The sequence below is a fragment of the Oncorhynchus tshawytscha genome, linkage group LG13, assembly GCF_018296145.1.
Source record: "Oncorhynchus tshawytscha isolate Ot180627B linkage group LG13, Otsh_v2.0, whole genome shotgun sequence".
In the NCBI taxonomy this organism is placed as follows: Eukaryota; Metazoa; Chordata; class Actinopteri; order Salmoniformes; family Salmonidae; genus Oncorhynchus; species Oncorhynchus tshawytscha.
Genome location: NC_056441.1, coordinates 70,042,300 through 70,061,474, shown reverse-complemented (window position 1 = coordinate 70,061,474; position 19,175 = coordinate 70,042,300). Strand labels below are relative to the sequence as shown.

At 44.7% G+C, this 19,175-nt stretch overlaps 1 protein-coding gene across 3 annotated transcripts in view; it reads left to right on the top strand.

Annotated features, from left to right (window-relative positions):
• The window catches only part of LOC112265611 (protein C-ets-1), a 45,725-nt gene that overhangs the window by 8,716 nt on the left and 17,834 nt on the right, over positions 1-19,175 (top strand). The window contains exon 1 of one of the 3 annotated variants that reach the window (XM_024443107.2): positions 5,411-5,767. The exons of 1 other annotated variant lie outside the window; for it this stretch is intronic. In XM_024443107.2, the coding sequence (XP_024298875.1) occupies positions 5,701-5,767 (67 nt within the window). In that variant the 5' untranslated portion in view covers positions 5,411-5,700. Of the gene's footprint in view, positions 1-5,410; positions 5,768-13,755; positions 13,780-19,175 lie in introns of those variants that run through there. One more of the 3 variants, XM_024443108.2, reaches the window with a different exon arrangement.

Sequence of the window (19,175 nt, the reverse complement as noted above, 5' to 3'; positions counted from 1 at the left end):
GCCTGGTGTCAGTTAACCCCTGGTAGCAGCAGCAGGGCCTTTCAGCTAGCTAACTGTCAGTTAACCCCTGGTAGCAGCAGCAGGGCCTTTCAGCTAGCTAATTGTCAGTTAACCCCTGGTAGCAGCAGTAGGGCCTTTCAGCTAGCTAACTGTCAGTTAACCCCTGGTAGCAGCAGTAGGGCCTTTCAGCTAGCTAACTGTCAGTTAACCCCTGGTAGCAGCAGCAGGGCCTTTTAGCTAGCTAACTGTCAGTTAACCCCTGGTAGCAGCAGTAGGGCCTTTCAGCTAGCTAACTGTCAGTTAACCCCTGGTAGCAGCAGCAGGGCCTTTCAGCTAGCTAACTGTCAGTTAACCCCTGGTAGCAGCAGTAGGGCCTTTTAGCTAGCTAACTGTCAGTTAACCCCTGGTAGCAGCAGTAGGGCCTTTCAGCTAGCTAACTGTCAGTTAACCCCTGGTAGCAGCAGTAGGGCCTTTCAGCTAGCTAACTGTCAGTTAACCCCTGGTAGCAGCAGTAGGGCCTTTTAGCTAGCTAACTGTCAGTTAACCCCTGGTAGCAGCAGTAGGGCCTTTCAGCTAGCTAACTGTCAGTTAACCCCTGGTAGCAGCAGTAGGGCCTTTCAGCTAGCTAACTGTCAGTTAACCCCTGGTAGCAGCAGCAGGGCCTTTTAGCTAGCTAACTGTCAGTTAACCCCTGGTAGCAGCAGTAGGGCCTTTCAGCTAGCTAACTGTCAGTTAACCCCTGGTAGCAGCAGCAGGGCCTTTCAGCTAGCTAACTATCAGTTAACTTCTGGTAGCAGCAGCAGGGCCTTTTAGCTAGCTAACTGTCAGTTAACCCCTGGTAGCAGCAGTAGGGCCTTTCAGCTAGCTAACTGTCAGTTAACCCCTGGTAGCAGCAGCAGGGCCTTTCAGCTAGCTAACTATCAGTTAACTTCTGGTAGCAGCAGCAGGGCCTTTCAGCTAGCTAACTGTCAGTTAACCTCTGGTAGCAACAGTTGGTCCTTTCAGCTAGCTAGCTGTCAATTAACCCCTGGCAGCAGCAGCAGCAGGTGTACCAGTTATATGTCTGGATTAAGGAAAAGCAGGCAGCCATAACAGTTGTGCCTGAGGATCAGCTTTAGCTATAGCTGCTAAACTGCAATGCTATTGCATGAACCCCTAACTGTCAAAACCATGGCAACAGCATTTGCCAGGTAAAGAAGCTAGACATTGAAACCCAAGTGCACATGTTGCCTGATCAGTGGGAGATGATGGTGGTGCTGCTGCTCAGTCCCATGGGACGGCTGTCACTTACACGTACAATGACATGTATAGACCTTTTAATTCCCATAAACACCCGTTCTTCCTGTAATTGTACAATGTATACATTACAGTACAATGACCAGTGACTAACATATTTGGGAAAGGAAACCTAGTCAGTGGTACAACTGAAATGTGTCTTCTGCATTTAACCCAACCCCTCTGAATCAGAGAGGTGCTGGGTGCTGCCTTAATCAACATTAACAGCATCCAGGGAACCGTGGGTTAACTGCCTTGCTCAGGGACAGAACAACATTTTTTTTTTTTACCTTGGATTCAATCCAGCAACCTTTCAATGACTGGCCCAACACTCTAACCACTAGGCTACCTGACGTAGTAGTATCCAGGAAACTGCATCTTTGGGTAAACAACAATAGCCCTAGTTCTTACAAATGTAGGATCTTCATTTGAGGCAGTTTGCTACAGCAGGAAAAGCATAAAATAACATTTCCTGCAGCAACAGGAAATGTGAATGATTATGTGGATTACAATTAATGGACATTTTTGTTGGGGTTGATACATTTTTTTCGTAAATTTCAAACTTCAGAAGACTTTTTAAACCTCAAATACATATCCTGAATTTCACTCCTGCAAATTAATATCCTACATCTGTACCTGGCTTTTAGAATGATAATGTTTTATTTATTTTAATATTTCCTCTCAGATTCTGTCTTTGAAGTGTTTTAGTAAAGGGAGACCCAGCTCTTATTCACTTGTTGTAACGCTCATGGAAATGAGTTTAGCAGGTCAGAAAGATAATACTGAATGAAGACTAGAGTGTATCAACCAAGTAGAAAATGGGTACATCAGTCTGCCTGCGCTTATATGTGTCTATGGAGCTCTCAAAACATTAAACAGAAATGTATATTCAACTTGACCTATTTGCAGAACTGAGTAAGTTTCAAGCTAATATATTAAGTACATAGATAGATTAATACCCACTTTAAATGTTCACCATTAACACATGGATGATACATATAAGGGAGCGAGAGGGGGCATAACGCACCCCCATTGAAAAGGCCACTCTGCTAGCTCCAGTCCAGATATTAGTCAGCAACGCTATTAGTCTTAATGGCTCTTCTCAGGCACAAAGGATCTGGGCTGTCCTTTTAAGAGTAGATACAAGGAGCTCATTAAGCCAAAACAAAGATGGGCAGTGAGAGGGAGAGAGAGGAGAGTGACTGACTGACTGAAATGAATTGAAAGGTACCCTTAAACCATCCCTCCCACCCTCTTGACGGCCCCTTGTGAGGAGCAGTGAGACCGCAGAGGCCACACGACATCTCTGCCTGGCATTTCCACTACGGCTGATATCTGTCAAGTGAAACATTATCCAGGTTCGCTAATGGAGATGGTGAAAGATCTCTATTTAAAAATCCATACATGATCAATACCCCTGGCTCCCCTAACTCCCAATCCCATTTAGAGGTATACTGTAGCTACGTACATGCATAATCATGTTGCCTTGCATATTAGGATGGACCATATCGACTTATCTAGCTAACTATGTTATTTTGTGTATGCAGACCTGTGTACATTGGATGCTGATACACTGGCTATATCCAATGTCACTATTGTTTGTTTGAGGAATTAATTCCACATCTCACAAACAATGAAACGATTGTACTTTAGCTGTCTACTTCTACCAGCAATCTTGTCTTGGACAGACCGTCTTACTGTTGTCAACATCGCTAGGTTCCACTAAAGAAGCAACGAGACCTGCATGTGACAATTGCAATGACAATCTGTTGCCATGGCAGGTAATTTCCATATGGTTGTCTTTGTTCCAAGTGGAGCACCAGCACCCTTTCACTCTTGCTCATATATTCAGCCATTTTCCTATAAGAGGCAGAACTAAATCTTGATTCAATTTCTGAAATTACACGCTGATTGTCCCTCATCGGAGTAGCCTAAAAAACTGACTAACACATGAAATGGAACTTATAGATAAAACAGTAACCCTTAGAAATCAAATTAGCTGTGATGGCCATGATGACAGGGGCCCCAATTTGATTTGTGTCGATAAAGAGCCAATAGATCAATTTATTTGGAATTTTCTGTGTCCACTGAGCAATGGTGGTTTTAGCATTTAAATCTTGGTGGGGCAAACTCCCCCCAAGATGTTTTTATGCATGCCAGGAAATCCACTACACAACACAACACTAAACAATACATGAATTGCACTATAATGGTGTCAAACGGTGCCCACAAACTGTTGGGCCCTACATAAAGCTGTCCCAACAGCAGAGTCCCAACAGCAGTCCCAACACCCTACCACTGCTACACCTGGATATTAGCAGAGCCTTGTCTGGCAGCGAAACAGTTCATTCAGCCTTGTTGTGCTTTGCTCACTTCAACAGGAAGGTGGTGCGGCGGTCCTTCGTAGGCTAATTTTGTCATCAAACTTCATCATGAAAGTCTGGCATTCTCTGTATTTATGGGGTTTTCAAGACAACTGAGAACTCTGAAAAAAACAATGTTGAATCATGACGTCAGTGATCTTCAGGTCGAAGCTCTAGAAAGAGGCCCGAGAATCCCGACTTGGAATTCTGAGTTGGATGCTCTTTTTTCAAGTGTTCCCAGTTGTCTTGAACTGACTGTAGTATGAGATTTCCCGGTTCCAAGTTTCCAGCTGGATTGACAACATGCCCAATGTTAAATGTTTATCCTTTCAAGCTTGTGAAAGAGACCCCTAAACCCAGATTTGGACCACGTGCCCACTCCACTGAATAGCAGGCTAGTGATTTCTTTGCAATGCTTGCAGTTAACCAATGGTCGATGAGCACCAATACGTTTTATGTATAATTTCTCTTCATATGAAAAGGATTTTCCAGTAGGTTGTCGATTTGATTCATGATGATGACTGCTAGCTTGCTAGCTAAGATTTTGAAAGTATGATGTCGACATAATCAGTCCAATCAAAGCTACGGTAGATATAACGTGATTTGACATCATTTTATATGTCGCCAATGACCATGAGCCTTCTTGGATGGGCAATTCTAATGTAACCCTGTCATAGCAGCACCCAAGGAGCTTAAATCTTCAAGCTCTCCCCATAGATTTTGCGGTGGCGTAGTGTCCCAATGAGTGATAGAACACTGAGCCAATCACAGGTGCAACTACAGAACATTACCAACCCCTACACTCCATATGTTCCACTGGCTGCCCAATCACCACAGAAAGCACTGAGCTAGGCTGAAACACCTGTTTGTATGGATGCTTTATTAACTCAATGATAATTTTTTTTTACATTGTTTGCAAACTGATATCTGACACATATTAGTGCCAAAATAACATGCAAAACAGGGGCAACATTTAAAAAAAAAAAAAATCTATATTTTTTTTTTGGGGGGGGGGCAAAATATGCTCTGCCCCACCTGCCCTGAATGACAGGTTGCCACTGCCACTGATTGATTTAGGATGTTTCAAGTTTCAGCAGCATCAAATCCTGTGCATTCTCCCAAGACGTCATCCTTTTTCAAAAGCCTGAGAGGCAGTTCTGTAAAAAGACAGGCTTGGTTTTTATTGATCAGTACAAGGTGAACAGGAAATACTCTGAGGTGTTTATGAGGATGCTTGGACCCTTGGAGTTGGACACAGATGGTCCCCTTAGCCTGAAATGCTTGTTACAGTGCCTTCAGAAAGTATTCAGACCTAAGAAATAGCCTAACTAATCAGCTGTCCAAAATAGCCTACTACCAGCCTCCGAATTGGACTAATTTGCGGGAACATACGGATGATTGATTCTCATAGAAAGACAGCAGGCAAGAATGTAATTGAATTGTGAATCACTGGTGGAGTTCGTTTGCATGGCCCGATGCTCCGGTATGTTGGAGATTTCACTTAAAGACCAATGGAATGGTGTAAAATGAAAACTATGGCTACCCGGGGAACCGGGCCATGCAAAACGAGATTGACCACTGGCGGTAGAAACGCCGCCCCTTCAGATGCCGGTGGTACATTTAGGCTCCACGGAACACAACCTCTTTCGTACTGCTCAGTCAGAGCGACAGAAACGCCCTGACGGAGATAGATAGAGGGAGGGAATGAGAGAGAGAGAGAGAGAGAGAGAAAGAGAGAGAGAGAGAGAGAGAGAGAGAGAGAGAGAGAGAGAGAGAGAGAGAGAGAGAGAGAGAGAGAGAGAGAGAGAGAGAGAGAGAGAGAGAGAGAGAGAGAGTAGCGGACAGAGAGCGATTGAAAGAGACGTTTGTAGATTTACTGGATACATTTTGGTGGAGATAAATTGAAGCGGGAGGACAGGAAAAACGCAATATTGTTTTTGAGTAAATCAAAACTTTATTGGACGGCAAGGGAAGAAAGCATTTTTTTTGTAAATTATCACGGAATTCTTGTGTTAGAGAGAGAGACTAAATTGATCATCCCGTTATCGAACAAATTGATCTGATGATCATGACGGCAGCTGTCGATATGAAACCGACATTAACCATCATAAAGTCTGAAAGAATGGACGGTGAGTACAGCAACTTTTGTTTTTTGACATCTAACATTGTAATTACTGTTGCCTATGATCGCTCCGTATGTTTCAAGTTGTGCGGCGCATAGCGGCTTGCATTTAAAACTCTGGTCAACTTTTATAAGGCAAATGCCATCCTATGTAGTGCAACATGTATCAGTGGAGGTAATAAGTATTTTTCTATGATAAAGCCATCATTTAGCCTAACGGGATATGTCCGTGTCCTATCGGGTCTTCACAATTGTTGTGCATGCAAAACATTCATTTGTTTATTGTGTAAACGAATAAGACAACGTTTTTGGATAAATGTTTGTGGATCAGTTGTGCTGGATAAAGTTGTGCTGGATAAAACAAGGGACAAGGGGAAATACATTATTACTCTTATGCAATTTAGGCTAAATGGTAATACCGTTTACATAATTGTATTTCTTAATCGTCCATCTCATGTTCTCAACATACCGGTCTAATGCTCTGTGTCACACGGCTAGACTGCAGGCTAAAGCTGCAGCTGCTGAACCCTGCATTAGACTGACAATCATATTTCATGGATGAAGAGTTAATTTATGAGGAGGCAGGATTTATTACATAAAAAACAGGAGTATGTGACCAACAACATTTTATTTGATTTGAAGAGTTAATTTACGAGGAGTCATGATTTAACTATTTAACCTATATGAACACTTAGTTCAACTATGGCAAAGAACATGATGAGACTAAAGCAATCAGTATGACATTCTGCCTACTAGTGTTTGAAAAGTTCCTGTGTGTTTAAAAAAATATATGTTAATTTGAGTTGACACTTCTACTCAGTCATAAAACGTTTGTTAATTTGAACACATTATTGGTGGAACTGTACAGTAGCCTTGTGCCTTTAGTATGTGCCTTTAGTATGTGCCTTTAGTATGTGCCTTTAGTATGTGCCTTTTGAATGTGCCTTTAGTATGTGCCTTTAGTATGTGCCTTTAGTATGTGCCTTTAGTATGTGCCTTTAGTATGTGCCTTTAGTATGTGCCTTTAGTATGTGCCTTTTGTATGTGCCTTTAGTATGTGCCTTTAGTATGTGCCTTTAGTATGTGCCTTTAGTATGTGCCTTTAGTATGTGCCTTTAGTATGTGCCTTTTGTATGTGCCTTTGGTGTATTTTCTTCCCTTTTCAAATTAGTTCCCTCTCTAGAGTCAGCCTTCTCTTTCATGCTGAGTAGATCGTGCCTTGCCGGGCACCTACTATCATAATCCCATCTCCCTCCCTGGCCACCCAGAGTAGCCCCAGTCCAGGGAGGGGGTGTCATATCAGGCATGCTGCTGTCTGCATGGGAAACCACCACTGGTGCCCAGTCATCAGTACTACCCCTCTCCTTTCCCCCTCTCCTCTCCCCCTCTCCTTTCACCCTCTCCTCTCCTCCTCTCCTTTCCCCCTCTCCTCCTCTCCTCTCCTTTCCTCTCTCCTCTCCCCTTCTCCTTTCCCCCTCTCCTCCTCTCCTTTCCCCCTCTCCTCTCTCCTTCTCCTTTCCCCCTCTCCTTTCCCCCTCTCCTCTTCTCCTCGTGCTGAGTGGTTTAGAGAGAACCAGAGGCAGACGGGGTTGATGAGTGTGCAGGCCTGAAGGCTGGATATCCTGCCTGTTGCCCGTAAGGCCAGGTCATGGTTGCACTGGGCTGGGGCATGGAGTGCAAGCCCACACAACACAGTGTTTGAGTCTGTATTTAGAACTCTGTGGTTTAATTCCCTTCAAAGTGACACTGTTCTTTTACATTCAGAGTCAGGCTGATTTCACTCTTTCTTCCTTCATTGAGAGGGCTGGCTGGGCTTTAATAGCTAACATTAGGCTAATATTCAAATCTATACATTTATGGCTTCAGAAGTGTGACAGCTGTTAAGGTGGCAAAGGCTTGAGATGCCAAAGAAACATGATACATACACTTCTCCGTAACCCGTTATGCAGAAAAATAAGAAGAAAGTGTAATGACTCCTTGAGGTCAAGCACCGGAGATGTGTTCACCACCTTAACTCAGATTACACCTGCAGGAGGAGAGCACACACGCACGCACGCACACACACACACACACACACACACACACACACACACACACACACACACACACACACACACACACACACACACACACACACACACACACACACACACACACACACACACACACACACACACACACACACACACACACGTGTGTGCGCACATACACACATACGCACACACACTCATGGTAACGCACTCATATCAAAAAGTTGCTGACAGCTGCAGTGGGGTTGCCAAAACATACCGCTATCTTGCAAAGCCATTTCGCAATGCTAGCTTTCTCTGCCGACCGTGTGTGCTGGGGTCAGGCTGTAGCTGCCAAGACTCTCTATATCAGACATACACATTACATCTACTCCTTCCCCGTTTCCATGTAGCTAGCTTCTCTCACTGCAAATAGGACAGTAGACCAGTGGCCCACTGATGAAGTGAACCCTTCCTGCCCCTTCTGATCAAAAGAGGAAATTGCGATGTTCCCCCGTGGCTGAGTTATACTGAGTAGGCATGACAGAACATGACAGGATCTTTGTGAATGGTGGAAAGGTTTAAGTGAGCCATAGAGTGATGATACCTAGGCAGAGGATTTTGTTATTCTCTATCTATGTGCACACACACACACACACACACACACACACACACACACACACACCACACACACACACACACACACACACACACACACACACACACACACACACACACACACACACACACACACACACACACACAAATCAAATGTATTTATAAAGCCCTTTTTACATCAGCAGATGTCACAAAGTGTTATATAGAAACCCAGTCTAAAACCCCAAACAGCAAGCAATGCAGATGTAAAAGCACAGTGGCTAGGAAAAACTCCCTAGAAACGCAGGAACGTAGGAAAAAACCTAAAGAAGAATCAGGGTCTGAGGGGTGGCCAGTCCTCTTCTGGCTGTGCCGGGTGGAGATTATAATAGTACATGGCCATTTAGGCCAGATTGTTCTTCAAGATGTTCAAACGTTCATAGATGACCAACAGGGTCAAGTAATAATCACAACGGTTGTAGAGGGTGCAACGCACGCACGCACGCACGCACACACACACACACACACACACACACACACACACACACACACACACACACACACACACACACACACACACACACACACACACACACACACACACACACACACACACACACACACACACACAGCAAGACAATAGGATTAAGTGGTTGGAGTACATCTCATTGTCTTGTTTATTTTTCTATCTTTGTGAAGGTGCAGTGAGTGTCAGTTTACTGAAGCTTTTTTCACTCTATCCCACTGAGATAATTCATTTTAAGTGCCTACAGACTGTGGAGGTTAGGGGTGATCCCAAACAAAGCTGTTTATATACCAAAAAGCAGGTTCCTGAGTGTTACTGTATAAGTACTGACATAGTAGATCCTTCATTCCCACACAGAAGTCAGATTTGAAATGAGTAGCGTCAATGATATATTGGGAAATACTAGTGAAAGATTTCTACAAGCAAGTGAATACTTGGCAATAAAGTGTTGCTATATTGAATTAGATTTGACTGTAAGCCCAGTCCAATGTAGAGCATGGTGCAGTAGCTGATTACTCAGTTTATCAAGTAGCCATAACAAAACGATAAAGCTAAGGAGTGGAGCTGCGAATGTTGAGATAAGTCCGATTCCTTCTCAAGATGGGGGGTGTTGGATTGCAAAATAACAGGGCCCCTTTTTCTGATTTCAAAAGAATGTAGCTCATGGCTTCTTTACAGTACTGTACTTACACTATTCCTACCACTCTGTATTGTGTAGAAGGACATGTGCTTTCATGTACTGACTGAGTCCTCCCTGCATGGTCTAGGATCCCTCTCTCTCTGTTCTTCAGGTCTGCAGGTCAGGGTTCATTGACTGAGAGGAATGTGTGTGGCAGGCAGGCCTGCTGGGTGCGAGTCTCCCTTTTATCTGGTTAAGACGCGGCTGCTTGTCTTAACTGGCATGCTGCACCACCGGGCTGGGCGGCTACACTCAGGGCCCCCTATGCCACCACACACCCATGTCACATACAGCCAGCCAGGGTCCACAATGGGCCAGGAGCCAGAGGCTGACGCCCGACTGTCCCTCCCCATTTTGGTGCCTGTTGGTATGGTGAGGAGTGTTTTCCTTCTGGGCAGGGTGGCTAAAATAAGCATGTGTCAGCTCAGGGCTGGTTTGACAGTGTCAGCACTCCTCCAGTAGTGCTGTGTAAAATGCAAAATGTGCCCGTGTTTGAGCCCGCCTGGCCGTTTGGCAGCTGTGCAAATAGCGGTGGGGCGATTCAGGCTCCTCTGATGTGGGTTGGTGCTGCTGGACCCAACAGAACAAACAGGTATGCTGAAGTCCATTTCACTTTGCCGAATCAAGTAATGGCCAACCAGGATGTTCGATCAAAAAGCACTTTTTGGTGTCTGGTATTTGGTGCTTTGCCCATAGTAATTAGACAGTGTTTAGCTAAACAATGTCTCCATGATGCCAGGCTGCCATTGTGCCCAGTGGATACACTGAATGCCCAGTCTCCCGAATGTGCCTCAGACTCATCTCATGTGGGGCAGATGTTTCAAAGGCTGGTCTGTTGGTAGAATGGTTGTCTATGAAGAGGAATACTTTTCTACTGGCCACAATGACCCAGTGTCTCTGCTGTGAATGGGCTATGATGTCACCCTATAATATCATTAAATGGGTATCTCCTCCCTCCTCCTTCTCCTCCTTCGTTCATTCATCTCTCTGACCTTAGTCCTGCCCTGTTAATCTGTGAAACATTATCGTGCGTGGGCAAAATCGGGATGTCTCTCTTGTGACTACACGCATTAATTTAGCCTTTCAGAACTTAGTCATATAAAAGTAGGCGTGCTACCTTGTGATACATCAGTGTGCTAAATAGTAAGCATATGTTGAGAGTGAGCGCAAATAAAGGCATTTGAAGGTGTGGCACATACTGTAAGATGTGCTGAAAGCATAGGCATGTGTGGAATCGGGTTGAAAAATGTATTTGGTTGTACTCTAAATCTTTTTGAAGTTCTATAACGGTATGTGAACTTCTTGAAAGATGATTTCTTTAGACCTTGTCAAAAACAGAGTAGATTCATCTCTTGGAGTGTAGCCTTCACCAATAAGCCTTCTCGAGACGCCAACCAAAACAAAGAAACAGCATGTCCACGAGTTAGAAAAGAAGAAGTAACAAGCTTGAAGGTTTTTTACAGCCTCCTCCCTCTCATTCCTCCTCTCCCCCTCTCCTTCCTCTTTTCCATCCCCTCTGTGGGCCACATGAGCATCTCTCAGTCTAACGTCACCTCAGGCCTTGATGTGGCGTCGGCCTGTCTCATCCCAGCCGTCTGTCAGTCTCTGCTAATCACTGAGTCACAGCACCCGCCACACCACCGCGTGCCACCGGCTGCCTCCTGCCGCCACAGGCCCTTCCTCTCCCCATTACTCTACATTACTGTGCTGACTGGGAGAGCTAACTGGTGGGCTCCACGCTGCCTAACCAAACCATAGCTGTGTCTGGAGGTGTGGCCAACCACCTCCCACACGTCCCACCATTCCCTGTGTGTTGCACTACATGTATTTCTGTCCCCATACTGCTGTTTTAAAGTTCCTCATCGGGAGGTTGTTTGCCCAGAGTAAACGATGCTTTGTCTGGTATAGACATCAATCTGTGTCCTCTGTGTCCTCTGCGGAAGGCCCAGTCGTTTGCTTACGGCCAGTGGCCCAGATTTTCCTAATTCCTTTCGGGAAGCATTTTCAGTTTTCTGCAGACCACCTGTTTTTGGAGTCAGCATGTGGGCTGCTTTTGTAATCAGGCTAGTAGTGAACGTCCCATGAGCCACAGACTGTATGTCAACCCTACTACATCAGAGGGGTATTGACAAGCAGGTCTGCTCTCCTTAGCAGAGAACAATAAGGAAAGCTGTGGTGGGGGAGGAGAGTTATATGATGTAGGTGAGACTCTGTGGCGCTCTCACGTCGAGTCGAGCCTCAGTGATGCAGGCACAGTCAAATCGGAGGCACATGTGCTCTGCTCTGGCACACCAAGGAAGGGAGGTTGGGGCTGGGGTTGGGGCTCAGGCTATGGTTGGTTGGGATTTGGGTGTTTGTAACAGCTGGATGCCTTAGATGTTTAATTAATTAATTAATTTCACCTTTATTTAACCAGGTAGGCCAGTTGAGAACAAGTTCTCATTTAGAACTCCTTCTCTCTCTTTCTTCATATCTGCATATTTTGGATGGAGTGAGTGGCCTGGCCTGGCAATCTCCAGACTGAGTGTTGCTAATAACAGTTACTGTCGGCATCTGGAGGAGTCCCAAGGGCCCATCCTATTGAGAACTTGTCTTTGACACCGTTCACTTCTACCACTAAAGAGCTGCTGGGACACAGTCCACTGGCAGTTTCTCATAAAACCACATTAAGAGGTCTCTCTACATGCTCCTGCCTCAACACTCAGACCTCAGACTCCAGTGTGTTTTTATGGGAACCTCTGAGGAATAAATTACAAATAGTGAGTAAATAACAACATTCTTTTAGAAAGCCTAATTTATTTCGTCATGTTTACTCACGGCAAGAGGAACACAATGTTAAGTCCAGTCATTCTTTGACAGTGTGAGTCACATCTACTCAATGTTTTTCCTATACCTGCATTTGGATGAGTGTGTGAGTGAGTGTAAGGGTATGTACTCTTCCGTGCATATTTTCCACGAGTTGCTGTTATCTGTTACACATCATTTGATCAGCACACACACAGCTATATCTCTCTGAAGTGTTGCATTGTATCAAAAACCACCTCTATTGAGATAGAGGTTAAAAAAAAGAAGAAGATGTAACCAGACGTTTGATATGTTTTACAAACACTAATTTCAACTCGAAAACAACAACGTTCCATCCAAAATAGAGGGTAATTCAACTACAGTATTTGACCTCCAACCATTTTCTAAGAGGGCCACAGTCATTTTCGGTCACACTAAAGGCACACAAGAAAGCTGTGAGAAACACATTAGTGATTGTAAAACACCAGAGGAATGTATGGCACGCAACAGGAAAACAATGTGGTCTGCAGGGAATTTATTTATCCACTATCTGTCTCCCATACTTTAGAATGAGCAGAGCGCATTAAGCTGTGTGATGTAGAATTGTATCCATGGCTCATAGTGTTTGTGTGCGTAGAATGTCACAAAGAGAACTGTTGAATGAATGAATATTCCATTAATAGGACGGATTCCCCCTACTTTCAGTCGGTATCGCTTCCCGCCATATTTCAGAATGGTGTCAGGAAACTGTACTCACGGAATGTTGCAGTTTAGACAAAAGGGGGCCAGGCATGGTGGGTTTGTTAGAAGAATGCAAGCGAGCGAGTAAACTGTTTGTCAGATATTTTGTGTGTTTGCTTTAACGCCTAAACAGTTCCCCCAGAGCATCCCCTGTGTGTTTACAGCAAGGCTGGGGCCAGGGAAAGCTGCTACATGCCGCTAATCTCACACCACCTGCTCTGCTCTCTAGCATGTACTCTAACAGCTAGCCAGAGCCCTGGTTAACTCACAAACAACATAGAACAAACTTCTCCTGCTTTTATCCATTGTTCCTTGCCTTGGGTGGATTGGAGAGCTGTGAAATGCTGAAATGTGCTGTAGGTGTTTTTCAAAGAGAGTTGGGGCATTGCACAATCTGTGTATGTAGTTTTGCAGAGTGAGACATTTTGTAACCCAGTCGTTACTTCTATTTTGAAGACGCATAAAACCATCTGGTCTTTCTCTATGATTGAAGCATTGAGTGTATGATTGTGAGCAGCATATATGGTGACCACAAGCCATTAGTAAGAGCTTTGTCTCGGTTTTATCCCTTCTGCAGAAAGCAGGGAATTTCCACCAGCATTCAAGAGAAATACACTCCACCAGGCATAGCCAGCGATCAATTGAAAAAGGCAGCTAATGTCATCACGCAAGAACTAAGACTGGTAAACAATATGGACTTAATGCACTTACTACACATCAGAAACGAATGTGATTTCAAAGATAGAGAAGGAGAGAAGAGCAGCTATGGAGCATTAGTCTCTGTTAGCATCAGAGTGGTGTTCCTTGAGAGCTATGTGCTTGTTTTGTAAAGAGAGACAGACAGACTGAAGAGTAGTTTCAGGTCTTGTCAACAGTAGTAGTAGTTACTGCTCTGGTCAACAGTAATAGTAGTTACTGCTCTGGTCAACAGTAATAGTAGTAACAGGTCTGGTCAACAGTAGTAGTAGTTACAGGTCTGGTCAACAGTAGTAGTAGTTACAGGTGTGGTCAACAGTAGTAGTAGTTACTGGTCTGGTCAACAGTAGTAGTTACAGGTCTGGTCAACAGTAGTAGTAATTACATGTCTGGTCAAGAGTAGTAGTAGTTACAGGTCTGGTCAACAGTAGTAGTAGTTACAGGTCTGGTCAACAGTAGTAGTAGTTACTGGTCTGGTCAACAGTAATAGTAGTTACTGGTCTGGTCAACAGTAATAGTAGTAACAGGTCTGGTCAATAGTAGTAGTAGTTATTGGTCTTGTCAACAGTAATAGTAGTAACAGGTCTGGTCAACAGTAATAGTAGTTACTGGTCTGGTCAACAGTAATAGTAGTAACAGGTCTGGTCAATAGTAGTAGTAGTTATTGGTCTGGTCAACAGTAATAGTAGTTACAGGTCTGGTCAACAGTAGTAGTAGTTACAAGTCTGGTCAACAGTAATAGTAGTTACAGGTCTGGTCAACAGTAATAGTAGTTACACGTCTGGTCAACAGTAATAGTAGTTACAGGTCTGGTCAATAGTAATAGTAGTTACAGGTCTGGTCAACAGTAGTAGTAGTTACAGGTCTGTTCAACAGTAGTAGTAGTAACAGGTCTGGTCAACTGTAGTAGTAGTTACAGGTCTGGTCAACAGTAGTAGTAGTTACTGGTCTGGTCAACAGTAGTAGTTACAGGTCTGGTCAACAGTAGTAGTAGTTACATGTCTGATCAAGAGTAGTAGTAGTTACAGGTCTGGTCAACAGTAGTAGTAGTTACTGGTCTGGTCAACAGTAGTAGTAGTTACTGGTCTGGTCAACAGTAGTAGTAGTTACAGGTCTGGTCAACAGTAGTAGTAGTTACAGGTCAGGTCTCAACAGTAGTAGTAGTTACTGGTCTGGTCAACAGTAGTAGTAGTTACAGGTCTGGTCAACAGTAATAGTAGTTACAAGTCTGGCCAACAGTAGTAGTAGTAACAGGGATGGTCAACAGTAATAGTAGTTACAAGTCTGTTCAACACTAGTAGTATTTACAGGTCTGGTCAACAGTAGTAGTAGTTACATGTCTGGTCAACAGTAATAGTATTTACAGGTCTGGTCAACAGTAATAGTAGTTACAGGTCTGGTCAACAGTAGTAGTAGTTACAGGACTGGTCAACAGTAGTAGTAGCTATACTAGTAGTTATGGGTCTGTTCAACAGTACTAGTCGCTATACTAGTAGTTATGGGTCTGGTCAACAGTAGTAGTAGTTATAGTAGTAGTTAAGGGTCTGGTCAACAGTAGTAGTAGTTATAGTAGTAGTTAAGGGTCTGGTAAACAGTAGTAGTAGCTATACTAGTAGTTATGGGTCTGGTCAACAATAGTAGTAGTTATGGGTCTGGTCAACAGTAGTAGTAGTTATAGTAGTAGTTATGTGTCTGGACAACAGTAGTAGTAGTTATAGTAGTAGTTATGTGTCTGGTCAACAGTAGTAGTAGCTCTACTAGTAGTTATGGGTCTGGTCAACAGTAGTAGTAGTTATAGTAGTAGTTATGGGTCTGGTCAACAGTAGTAGTAGTTATAGTAGTAGTTATGGGTCTGGTCAACAGTAGTAGTAGCTCTACTAGTAGTTATGGGTATGTTCAACAGTAGTAGTAGTTATAGTAGTAGTTATGGGTCTGGTCAACAGTAGTAATAGTTATAGTAGTAGTTATGGGTCTGGTCAACAGTAGTAGTAGCTATACTAGTAGTTATGGGTCTGGTCAACAGTAGTAGTAGTTATAGTAGTAGTTATGGGTCTGGTCAACAGTAGTAGTAGTTATAGTAGTAGTTATGGGTCTGGTCAACAGTAGTAGTAGTTACAGGTCTGGTCAACGGTAGTAGTAGTCACAGGTCTGGTCAACAGTAGTAGTAGTTACAGGTCTGGTCAACGGTAGTAGTAGTCACAGGTCTGGTCAACAGTAGTAGTATTTTATTACTTTTTTATTTATTTCACCTTTATTTAACCAGGTAGTTTAGTTGAGAACAAGTTCTCATTTGCAGCTGCGACCTGGCCAAGATAAAGCAAAGCAGTTCGACACATAAAACAACACGGATTTACACATGGAATAAACAAACATATAATCAATAATACAGTAGTAAAAGTATCTATACAGCATGTGCAAATGAGGTAGGATAAGGGAGGTAAGGTAATAAATAGGCCATGGTGGCAAAGTAATTACAATATAGCAACTAAACACTTGAATGGTAGAATGTGCAGAAGATGAATGTGCAAGTAGAGATACTGGGGTGCAAAGGAGCAAGATAAATAAATAAATACAGTATTGGGATGAGGTAGATGGATGGGCTATTTACAGATGGGCTATGTACAGGTGCAGTGATCTGTGAGCTGCTCTGACAGCTGGTGCTTAAAGCTAGTGAGGTAGATAAGAGTCTCCAGCTTTAGTGATTTTTGCAGTTTGTTGCAGTCATTGGCAGCAGAGAACTGGAAGGAGAGGCGGCCAAAGGAAGAATTAGCTTTGGGGGTGACCAGTGATATATACCTACTGCAGTGCGTGCTACGTGTGGGTGCTGCTATGGTGACCAGTGAGCTGAGATAAGGCCGGGCTTTACCTAGCAGAGACTTGTAGATGGCCTAGAGCCAGTGGGTCTGGCGATGAGTATGAAGCGAGGGCCAGCCAACGAGAGCATACAGGTCGTAGTGGTTGGTAGTATATGGGGCTTTGGTGACAAAACGGATGGCACTGTGATAGACTGCATCCAATTTGCTGAGTAGGGTGTTGGAGGCTATTTTGTAAATAACATCTCCAAAGTTGAGGATCGGTAGGATGGTCAGTTTTACGAGGGTATGTTTGGCAGCATGGGTGAAGGATGCTTGGTTGAAAAATAGGAAGCCAATTCTAGATTTAATTTTGGATTGGAGATGTTTAATGTGAGTCTGAAAGGAGAGTTTACAGTCTAACCAGACAACTAGGTATTTGTAGTTGTCCACATATTCTAAGTCAAATCCGTCCAGAGTAGTGATGCTGGACGGGCGGGCAGGTGCGGGCAGCGATGGGTTGAAGAGCATGCATTTAGTTTTACTTGCATTTAAGAGCAGTTGGAGGCCACAGAAGGAGAGTTGTATGGCATTGAAGCTTGTCTGGAGGTTTGTTAATACAGTGTCCAAAGAAGGGCCAGAAGTATACAGAATGGTGTCGTCTGCGTAGAGGTGGATCAAAGAATCACCAGCAGCAAGAGCGACATCATTGATGAATACAGAGAAGAGAGTCGTCCCAAGAATTAAACCCTGTTGCACCCTCATAGAGACTGCCAGGTCTGGTCAATAGTAATAGTAGTTACAGGTCTGGTCAACAGTAATAGTAGTTACAGGTCTGGTCAACAGTAATAGTAGTTACAGGTCTGGTCAACAGTAATAGTAGTTACAGGTCTGGTCAACAGTAGTAGTAGTTACAGGACTGGTCAACAGTAATAGTAGTTACAGGTCTGGTCAACAGTAATTGTAGTTACAGGTCTGGTCAACAGTAATAGTAGTTACAGGTCTGGTCAACAGTAATAGTAGTTACAGGTCTGGTCTGGAGGCTGTGCACCACAGGTTTGTGAAGGGAGAGGGTGCCCAGCAGACAGCAGTGGAGCCCTAAGAATAGCAACCGTGTTTCAACAGGATGAAATGGATGGCTAGATGAATGGGGGGATAGCCCCAACCTGTGACCTCAGAGCAGCGCCTGGGCTGGCCCTCATCTGGCCCTGGCCCTCATCTGGCCCTGGCACAATGTCGGTCCTGCTGTAACTCATCTGGCCCTGGCCCACTGTCGGTCCTACTGTAACTCATCTGGCCCTGGCCCACTGTCGGTCCTGCTGTAACTCATCTGGCACTGGCCCACTGGCGGTCCTGCTGTAACTCATCTGGCCCTGGCCCAATGTCGGTCCTGCTGTAACTCATCTGGCCCTGGCCCACTGTCGGTCCTGCTGTAACTCATCTGGCCCTGGCCCACTGTCGGTCCTACTGTAACTCATCTGGCCCTGGCCCTCATCTGGCCCTGGCCCACTGTCGGTCCTGCTTTAACTCATCTGGCCCTGGCCCTCATCTGGCCCTGGCCCACTGTCGGTCCTGCTGTAACTCATCTGGCCCTGGCCCACTGTCGGTCCTGCTGTAACTCATCTAGCCCTGGCCCACTGTCGGTCCTACTGTAACTCATCTGGCCCTGGCCCACTGTCGGTCCTGCTGTAACTCATCTGGCACTGGCCCACTGTCGGTCCTGCTGTAACTCATCTGGCACTGGCCCACTGTCGGTCCTGCTGTAACACCACTACTCTACCGGCCCGGCAGCCTCCTCTAGCGAGTGGCAAGCGGTCACTTCTATTCCTGTCTCTGGCCCTGGCCCTGGCCCTCACATGGAATTCCAAATAGCGACAGAACAAGCGGACCTCTCAGGACTTAGAGTGCCCTCTGACCCCCCCCAACCCCACCACTCTGCATGGCTGAATGGTCTCTCTTTATGTCAGCGGGGTTTATGACCCTGTGCTCCCAGACTGGGACTGATACAAAACTCCATCAAAGCCTCTCTCAGATAGTAGCGTCACCTCTGGACAGGGGGTCCCTGAGTTGGCTGGACCCCCTGGTGGTACCCACCACCGCTGCCTAATAAACGGTAAAGGGGTTAACCTGGGTTGGCCCTGAAAGGCCCAACCAGCTCAACCCACCTCTCACCTCTCTCTCTCTCTCTCTCTCTGGGAAGTGACACCTTAGCCTCAGGAAGTGAACCAAGTCGCATACATAAATACAGCCGTACCACCCACAAAGCGCTGCAGAGAGAGAGAAAGAGAAAGACAGGTGTATTGTCAAGATGTTAATCTCACATTAGACCGAAATAAATCAGCCCTTTATGGCTTTAAAAGCATTTCACTGCTGAAATATCTGACAGTCCACTGAATAGCCCCGTAGACGTCCTCCCTTCTTTGATCTCACACCAACTCTCTTTCTCTCTCACACACAATGACAGACCTAAATGGATACCCACACATTCATACACACTCAGTCTAGGACTATTTATAGCCACATGATAGCACAGTGCTTCTTTCTCCCATTGTGTCAGTAGAAGTTTCCTGCTCCATGCATGTCGTTGCATC